At 33.8% G+C, this 10,147-nt stretch overlaps 1 protein-coding gene across 1 annotated transcript in view; it reads left to right on the forward strand.

Moving 5' to 3' along the window:
* Positions 1 to 10,147, forward strand: part of HERC4 (HECT and RLD domain containing E3 ubiquitin protein ligase 4) — a 118,316-nt gene that overhangs the window by 59,650 nt on the left and 48,519 nt on the right. Inside the window, exons 12-14 of the mRNA XM_012658566.1 lie at positions 142 to 253; positions 781 to 970; positions 2,297 to 2,469. Of these exons, the coding sequence (XP_012514020.1) occupies positions 142 to 253; positions 781 to 970; positions 2,297 to 2,469 (475 nt within the window). The remainder of the gene's footprint in view (positions 1 to 141; positions 254 to 780; positions 971 to 2,296; positions 2,470 to 10,147) is intronic.

Genomic DNA, 10,147 nt, shown 5'->3' on the forward strand with positions numbered 1-10,147 from the left:
AGTATCGAGTTCCTATAACATGCTATACGCTCTGCTGAGACTTGGAGTACATCAGTGAAATGAGCAAATGACCCTGCCCACCTGAGCTCACAATGAAATAATTTTAACATTTTCTTTTCTTTTCTTTTTTTATTTTTAAAGCAATGATGATCACTATAGAACAGGCACCAGATTTTCAGGGGTTGATATGAATACTGCTAGGCTTTTATTCCACAAACTTATACAACCTGATCATCCACATATATCTCAGCAGGTTTGTTTTTAAAGTATTTTACATTTACATTATTATCTGTGAGTGTTTTGTTAAATGTTTTATAAGTTTGTAGCTTAATGAACTTTGCAATTTCACAGACTCTTCATTATGATGTAATTTGGGTAGTTGTATTAAATACACCAATAAAGAATTAAAATAAGGTTTTGTTTTTAAAGCCTTTATAATTTCGCTTTCAAAGGTCCATAAATCTTTTCAGATGTTTGTAGCAGACTCTGAATTACTTAATATTACCATGTTGGTTAAATCTGCATATAGAGGTAGAGAGTTTAAATTGAGACTTGCACACAAGATTTTCTGAATTCTCTTAGCAAAGCTTAGGTATTAATTTTCATTATGTTCCAGAATATATTCATTGTAAGAGATTATCTTTTTTTTTCTTCACCATTTCATGTTTGCTATAGTACAAGAGTTTTTCTTTCTTTTCTTCCTTCCTTTCTTTTTTTTTTTTTTTCCTGAAAGTGCATTCATTTTAAATGAAGTAGGTTTTACTTTTTGTCAAAATATAGGTGGCAGCTAGTTTGGAAAAGAATCTTATTCCTAAACTGACTAGCTCCTTACCTGATGTTGAAGCATTGAGGTTTTATCTTACTCTGCCAGAATGTCCCCTGATGAGTGACTCCAACAATTTCACAACAATAGCAATTCCCTTTGGTACAGCTCTTGTGAACCTAGAAAAAGCACCACTGAAAGTACTTGGTAAGAGTTTTAATATCTTCTTTCAAAACTTTTTAAATGAAAATACTCATAAGTTCTTACTTTTTTGCTGTTTGAAATTTTGCTGCCCTGCTTATTTGTCATTGTCTTCAGGAAAAATAATCTGTTTTTCTTTTTGTTGCTTTCCTCTACTCATTTGATTGTAGGTGGTGGAGTTGCTGAAGGCAAAGCATGTTAGATATAGAAGTTTAATCAAACATAACAGCAGAGACAATGTTAGGAAAGATAAAAGCTGTTAGTCCATATTCTTCTCCCTCATTGCCTTTAGAGTAATCTTGCTATGAAAGGAGGAGGAGCAATTAAAACTGAACAAACATGAGTTTTAAATCTTCCTTTAACCCTGATGTCAACCTTTTTCCTTTACTTGCTAATTTTCTGATGTTTGGTTTCATTACTCTGCCTGTAGACGAGATTTTACTGCTCATCTGATCTTACAGTTCTGTCTTTATTGCTCTGGTTTTTTGGCCTAAACTTTTCTCACCTAAATTTTTCTAATTGTATGGATTGCATCTCTGTAGTTTGCTTACTACATTTAACCCAGTGCTTTCCTTTATAAAAGTATTTATTGGATATGTGGAGCTAAGATATATAGAAATAATAAAATCAGTACAAGTACTGTAAGGCTGAGGGTGAATAGAGGAAGCAACAGCAAGGGGTAGAATGCTGGAATCTGAGGGAAATGAAAGAGCGAAGCAGGGACTTACAAGAGTATTGCTTCCTTCTTGTCAGATGTTTTTTTAGTCTTTCTACCGGCTTCATAGGATTACAGTGTTCATAGTAACAAATAGTGAATGTGGGGAAGGACAGATACGTTACACTTTATTGTTCAGCTTCTATGTTTGAAGCTTGCATTTTAAAGGTGGTGTTTCACAGTATTTCACCTATATATTAAATTGAAAGACACAACTTGGAAAAATCCTTAAATATTAGAGCAATACAGTTTTAAAATGTGATTTGTTTGAAAATTAAAAGTTCTAATTTCTAAAACATTTTTAAATAACTGGTTTTAATATTAGGTATAATGGTGAATTTTTAATATAATTTAGGAAACCAAGAATATAAATTCAATAGGCCTTTCATACTTTATTTTTGCTTTTGAGATCTTTTAGGATAGTATTCTTTAACTTGGTCTGGGGGTTTGTGGGGTCTATGAACCCTAAAAATGTTACATAAAATATTAATGTGCATCTGTCTGGGATTTTTCAGAAGGTTAAGAATCACTGCTTTAGAATAAAGTCAGTATGATTTTGAAAATTGTGACTTTTTTAAAAAATTCATTTTATTTGCATGTTCACCCTTTAATAACAGAAAACTGGTGGTCAGTACTTGAACCTCCGCTATTCCTCAAGATAGTAGAACTTTTTAAGGAAGTTGTGGTACATCTTTTGAAACTCTACAAGATCGGCATTCCCCCTTCTGAAAGAAGAATTTTCAACAGTTTTCTTCATACTGCATTAAAGGTTTTAGAAATATTACATAGGGTATGTCTAATAGTTTATTTTCCTCTTTCCCCATTCCTGCTAACAGATTGATAATGTTCATTTTAACATTAATGTATTACAGATTGAGATCGGCATAAGAGATATATATTATAGAAATTTGGAAAAGTTATCTATACTTTCCTTTAAAGAAGTAATATACCTATACTTTGGAGTTTTGGTCTTACTTGACTTTTGTAGGCATTTATAGATGACTTGTCTATAGTTGGGAAGAACAATAGCATACTAATGAATTTGAATTCTCCTTATGTTTTCTTGTGAAGAACATAATATGTTAATTTAAGTAATACTTTTTTTTTGTTAGTTATAGGTGGTTATGATATGAAAGAGACTGAGTCCTAGTTGCGATTATGAACATTTAAACTCATGTTCTTTTGCTGATGGGGACTAGTGGCCTCAATCAAACAATGTTTAATTTGAAACAAATGACTACTTTGAAATTGGAACCATATGTAATTCATTAATTTGCCTATTGTCCTTTCCTGTCCTTCTTCCCAGTGTAAGAAATAGTACCCTTTACACTGGTGGCAGTTCAAAGTTATATGAAGAAGTAGAGTCTCAGCTGTTTCGATAGAGATGGATTTGAGTCATCCCTGAGAGTTGGTAGGTATATCTCTTATTATGCCATTTGGTATTCTTGAGTTGCTATTTAGATAAGACATGACGTAAGGGAGAAGCATGTGTTTCTAGTCTACAGAGAGAATGAAAAACCCACATGAACCTTTAATCTTTAGCTTCTTATCCTTAACAGTTTCTTTGTATTTTCAGACCCTCTTGCATAAGGTAAATAAAAAGGGATAAAGGAGATAGCCCGTCTATTCTTTCTTTAAGAAAGAACCGTCATGGATCATTTAGTTTTTTAAGTGACTCTCCTGGATATTTTTCTCATCTCCTTAACTTCATGAACTTTTTTCTTTTGTATTTAGTATGTCCAAGATTCCTAGAAAAGTAACTCATTTCTCTTCTTATCATTATAATTGAAGAAATGATGGCGATTTCTTTCCTAGGGAAACAAGTCATTCTTGTGTTTGTCTTTACTCAGAACAAGGCTTTCTTTTAGCATATTAACATCTGGGTCTGCAGTAAACTACTGTTAAGAAGATTGTATAACTTTATGGGCTGGGTCTCACCTTTCTGTGTACCTTTTGCCTAGGATTTGAGAGATTAATTAGGTTTTTTTATTACCTCTGGATTTTTTCCTACTACTTTGGTGAGCCATCTCTTTTCAGCTGGACCCTATTCCCAAGTAATCATTCACTCTCTCTGCCTTTATTGTCTACTTATCTTTATTTTCCCTTTAAAAAATACCCCTTTTCCTTAGCTATGTCTTTTACTTTAAGAAAAAGGAGGGGAAGGAGAGGGTAGGAAATTGAATATTTTGTCTTTCATAACTGTAGGCAGGACTTGAGGAAATAATTTAAATTAGTAAAGATTGAGGTTTCTGCCTAACTCAGAGATCTCAATCTCAGCTGAGGAACTTTATAGGGTTCCATGTCCAGAGACTTTTTTGATGGAGTCATTCTAGATACTAGGATCCTAACTTCTTGTTAGTTGAAGAAGGAAAATAATCTAACATTTATTGCTTGCTAACAACGGCTAAGATTAGAGCCTCCTTTGTACATAATTCATGTGAATTACACATTTAACTTTTTAAAACCCTGTTGTGTAGTTGGTATTTTGCTGCTTTTTATAGATTGGAAAAATGAATCTCAGTGTCAAAAGCCAAAAACCAGTAAGTAGTAGAGTTGAAATACAAATCCAAATCTACTAGCAAAGTCTCTCTTATTTTTAATGCTCTTCTATATTAGCAGATTTAGTAACATAATATATTTAAAAGGGGGCTTGGTTTTATTTTATGCCCCTATATCTAGAATTTTATACTTTAGATCACAAATGATATTATATTGTGAGCTCTGGACTAGGAAGCAAAAGACCGTATTTCTATTCTTCCCATCTGTGCTGCTTCCTACCAGTGTGATTTTGAACAAGTCTTTCTCTTTATCCTATGTGTTAATGTAGAATTATCTATAAAATAAGCATTAAAATACTAGCCCTGATAATTTTCCAGGATTGATGTATTATTTAAATTATTCAACATATGTAAGTTATTATACATTTATAAGGCAGTGATTTTGTTTTCACCACCACCACCACCATTTGGATGGAAAACCACTATTTTTGACTTGATTTATTGGGTTAAGAGGAAACTGGGTTCTTGTTAGAAGTTGCTATATAGTCAAAAGCAGGATGATACTAGTATGAATTTCTTAAGAATCTTTTTCTGGGAGTCTTTAGGGCAGTCAGTTATCTTTCTTCTGCCCCTTACTTTGGAGAAAACTTTACTTCATCCTACTCTGCCATAAATAGATAACCATGGATATATTAACTGTGAAGGATGGTTTATTTTCATCTTTAGAGAAACCTAAGTTACTTATCAAAACTTGTTTTTTCAAAGACACCTTGTGTCTGACAACTGTCTATATTTCTTTTCTCTGCAGCATGGTGTTAAGAATTAGGGGAAGTTTCCTCAGATAGTTTCCTTCTTGACCTAACGCTGGGTTAGGAACTAGAGAACTGGACTTTATGTTTCCTATTGATTTCAGGATACATGGATGCATTTGTTCCTCCCATATGTCATGTCCTTTGGAAAGTTTTTGAATTAAAAATTATTTCTAGTACTCCAAATGGTGTCATAAGAAAAATATCTTGGTACCTGCTGTCAGGAATGGATTATCAGATAAATGAGGTTACTGGCAAGTAATTGGGTTATTTAGTAGTTTTTCTGAGTTTTTACACAGTATGTTATAGAGATACTCGTATGCCAAAAGAAGAAAATTCTAGCCTCGCTGCTACATAATATGCTGATCTTCTAAATCAGTGATTTTCAAACCTTTTTTTTGCAAGAAACCCTTAAATAAACCAAATGGATAACACATACATATGTGTACATAACCACCCCGAACCAAGGTTTATAAACCAGAATACTAAACTGTAATTAAAATGTGAAATAAAAGTGTTATATGATCAAACTTATATAGATTTTATTTTGTAAATTTTAGGCAGTAATACTGAATGTATAGGTTGTTTTTGAACTTCTACCATGTGATTTCTTCTTTTTTAATTCTTTTTGTAAGTATTTATTGAGTGCCTACTATATGCTTACCATTATATTAGATATTAGGGATGCAGTTATAAGGCAAAGATGTTATTTCTGCCCTTGTTAATCTTATAATGTAGAGGGGTTGTGTACATACAAGTAAGTAAACATTTATAGTATAGCATGGTAAGTACCATATTAGGGAAAATGTAGGGTGCTATGAGAACACATGGGAGGGCACATAACTGAAGAATTAAGGAAGGCTTCCTGGAGAAAATAATGGCTTGTTGAATCTTATCTACCATACAAATATATCATTTTATGTATTTTTTAAGCCACTCTTGATTTTATATGCAGATCCTTGCATCTATTTTCTGTTCAGTGCTTAATTTCCCTACATTAAAACCAGTGTTAACTCATTTTAGTTATCAAATTATTGTGGCTAAACTGAGTATCAGCCATAATTTCCCCCGAACTTGAAGTTTGACTGAAATTTGTCTGTTCCTGAAGCAAACCTGGTTTCTGAATTGTTAATTTTTATTCAAACATATTAGCATTTCTTTTCAAAAACTTTGTGTATATCTGCAAGATGTATAAATGGCAAACACTGGTTGCTTTTAGGGAAGGAAACTACTTCTCTAAAAAAGAAAGGGCCTGCATTGCCCAGGCTGGAGTGCAGTGTTGCAATTATAGCTCACTGCAACCTGGAACTCCTGGGATCAAGGGATCCTCCCACGCTGCAGCACACAAGTTATAGTTTACTGACCCCTTGCTCTTGGGTGAAGAATTTGATCTCCGTGTATAAACTAGGTGTCTTTGTATTGTACGAAAGCCGGTAATAGCAGTTTCACTTTGGTCAGCTTCTCCCATGTAAGTATCTGGGCCACAGATACAAATTAATCAAAACAGTGAAAAAAAAGAGCTCAAAGTGCTTTTGTCAATAATTAGAGGGGTTAAAAGTGTTGACTGAAAATAAAAACGGTACTATTAAATGTGTGCTTCTTTACCTGAATTATTTATGCTCTCAAGAGTAAGCTGCAGGATTAAGCATTTCAAACATATTAATAAAAAGAAAATAATACTTATATGCTTTAAATATATAAGTATTCAGCCCGGGCGCGGTGGCTCACGCCTGTAATCCTAGCACTCTGGAAGGCCGAGACAGGCGGATCATTTGAGCTCAGGAGTTCAAGACCAGCCTAAGCAAGAGCGAGACCCCGTCTCTACTAAAAATAGAAAGAAATGACCTGGACATCTGAAAATATATAGAAAATTAGCTGGTCATGGTGGTGCATGCCTGTAGTCCCAGCTACTCGGGAGGCTGAGGCAGGAGGATTGCTCGAGCCTAGGAGTTTGAGGTTGCTGTGAGCTAGGCTGACACCACGGCACTCTAGCCCGGGCAACAGAGTAAGACTTTTTTTTTTTAGAGACAGGGTCTTGCTTCCTGGGCTCAAGAGATCCTCCTTCCTCAGCCTCCTAAATAGCTGGAACTACAGGTGGTGCCACCACGCCTGGCTAACTTTTTTTATTTATTGTACAGAGATGGAGTCTCACTGTGTTGCCCAGACTGGTCTCGAACTCCTGGCCTCAAGTGATCCTCTCACCTCAGCCTCTCAAAGTGCTGGGATTACAGGTGTGAGCCACTGCGCCCAGCCTAGACCAGCCATTTTAAAGTGCTGTTAGAAGGATGAGCTATATACATGTCTCTTGAAAGTTTTATTTGTCCATCCATTCATCTCATTTATTGAGCACCTGTTTTTTTTTTTACTGTTATTATTTTTTTTACACACATCTCACCAAGTCAGAAGAATGAGCACCTGTTTAGACACCACTGTTGTCCAGTTAGATTTATACCTCTACTGGATAATTTCTTTTGTTTCTTTTCAGACATTGCTTAGTTGGTTTAGTGTGTATGTGATTTTTCAAAAACGATGAAGTTACTTGTTATTCTTGATAGAAAAGTTAGCTAGATTTGTTTAGTTGGTATGTTAGATCAGCTTTGTTTCTTTTGATTGTTTATTTTCTTCTCCTGAATGCAATATCTCTCTACTGTCTGCATTAAAAAGTTAGCCAGACTCTTTTTGTTTTAGTCTTACCTTTCCCTCACCTACTCCCACACTTTTAGTTGTCTCCTTTAAAGGAAAATGATTGTTGGTCATGACTTTGAGGCAAACCTTTCTCTTGAGCTACTTGACAGTCCTGCCATCACTTCAAACTAAAAAAGGTTTAATCCCAAATTTCTCATCTTTCCCAGCTCCCCACTCCTGCCCCATCAAGATTGTCTTCTGTTCCCACTGTGTGTGTGTGTGCGTGTGTGCACGTTAACAGCAGTTTTTTTGTTGCTGTTACTCAGGCTTGAAATACTGAAGTTGTCTTTGACTCTTCTCTTGTTTTCTATATCCATTTAGCTGCCATGACCTCTGCATTCTTTTTTATTATCTAGAAACCTTAAATATTTTAGTAATACCCTGATTCATTTTCCTACCACTAATGTCTTTACTTATTCTTAACTGTGCCTCATTCCACCAAGAGAATAATTTTCATAAAATATCACTGATTCTATCACTTTTCAACTCTAAAACCTTAAGTTATTTCCCCATGTATCAGCTCTTGCCACAGTAATGCTCTACAACAAAACATGCCAGAACTTATTGGTGCAGAGTAATAAGCACTTATCTCATTCCTGCTGGAGTGGTGCTATTATATTTTAGCCCGAGACCTCACTGAGGTTAGCTGACCTGGACAAGGTTTAGCTCAGCTAGTTCCAAGCTTCATGGTGAGTCCAGTTTTGTTCCATGTGCCTCTCATTTTCTTTGGACCAGCAGTTTAGCTAGGGCAGGTATATATAAATTTAGTCTCCTTTGGCTCATGCTGTTCTGTAAGGTTCTGTCTTAAACCCTTTTTGTTTTTTTGAAATCTTTTCCATTTACTTCCCTCTTCAATTTTTATTTTGAATATCTTCAAACATACTGAAATACTGTAAGACATACAATGAATACCTATATTCCCTCCATTCTAGATTCAGCAATTGTTAATGTACTGTCAGCGTTTGCTTTATATGTGTGTGTATGTATACTTTTTCATGAATCATTTGAAAATAGAATGCAGATATCACCCTTTAATACTTCAGCATTCATCTCCTAAGAATACAGCATTTTTCTATGTAACATCAATACCATTATTTCTCTTAAGGAAAGTGTAATTCTACAATATTATGTATCAGTGTAGGAATATTCAAATTTCCTCAGTTATAGTAAACATTTTTTATACTACTGCTTTTTAAAAAACTAGAGTCCAGTCAAATTTTGTTTTTTACAGTTGTTTTTGAGTCTTGTTATTCTCTTTTCCAATCTGTGAACATAGTATCTCTTCATTTATTTAGGTCTCTTTATTTTCTCTCAGCAATGCTTTCCAGTTTTCAGAGGTCTCGTACATCATTTTAAAAATTTATTCCCAAATGTTTCTATATTTTTACTTTCTAATTATTTTTACTATATAGAGAAATACAATTGAGTTTTGAATATTGACCTTTTACCCTGTGGCCTTGATAAATTATTAACTAAAAATTCCAGTACAGTGTTGAATATAAATGGTTACAGTGGTCATCCTTGCCTAGTTCCTGATCTTAGAAAAGAAACATAGGTGGGTTTTATCTACCTACAAAAAATGTTTGAAGAAGTTCCCTTTTATTCCTGGCTTACTGAGAGTGTTTTTTATGAATGGATGTTGAATTTTGTCAGGTGCTGTTTCTGCATCTGTTGAAATGAACAAGTGATTTTTTTTCCTGCTTTTTTCAGCAATATTGTGAAATTTGTTGATATTTGAATGTTAAACCAACCTTAGATTCTTCGGATCAACTTGGGCATTATATTATACTTTATAAATATGGACTTAATTTGCTAATATTTTATTGAGGGTTTTATGTCTTGTGTTCATGAGAGATATTGATCTGTAATTTACATTTCTCATATGCCATCAGCTTTTGGTATCAAGGTTATTCTGAGTTCATAAAATGAATTAAGAAATGATCTTTCTCTGTTTTCTAAGATTGGTATTATTTCTTCCTTAAATGTTTGATAGAATTCACCAGTGAAACCATTTTGGCCCTGGTATTTTCTTCTGGGAAAATTTTAAATTTCCTATTAAATTTTTAAAACAAATTTGGGATATTTCAGGTTTTCTATTTCTTTTTGAATCAGTTTTATTAAGATACGTATGTGATGAGGTCTCTTCTTTCATTCCTGATAGTAGTAATTTGTGTCTTTTATCTTTCTTCATCAGTCTGGCTAGAGTCTTCTCAATTTTATTGATATTTTCAGAAAACCCATTTGCTTTCTTTTTTTTCTTTAGTGTTTTTCTCTTTAACTCTTTCATCAATTTCTATTCTTATCTTTAATTCCTTCCTTCTGCTTGATTTGTCCTTAATTTGATCTTCCTTTCCTACGTTTTTAAAGCAGAGTCTTAGGTCATTGGTTTTAGACCCTTTATTCCTAATATGATCATTTAATGCTATAGATTTTCTTCTATGCCCTGCTTTACTAGCAACCCACAAATTTTTTTTTT

The sequence above is a fragment of the Propithecus coquereli genome, unplaced genomic scaffold, assembly GCF_000956105.1.
Source record: "Propithecus coquereli isolate 6110/MARCELLA unplaced genomic scaffold, Pcoq_1.0 Scaffold117, whole genome shotgun sequence".
Lineage (NCBI taxonomy): Eukaryota > Metazoa > Chordata > Mammalia > Primates > Indriidae > Propithecus > Propithecus coquereli.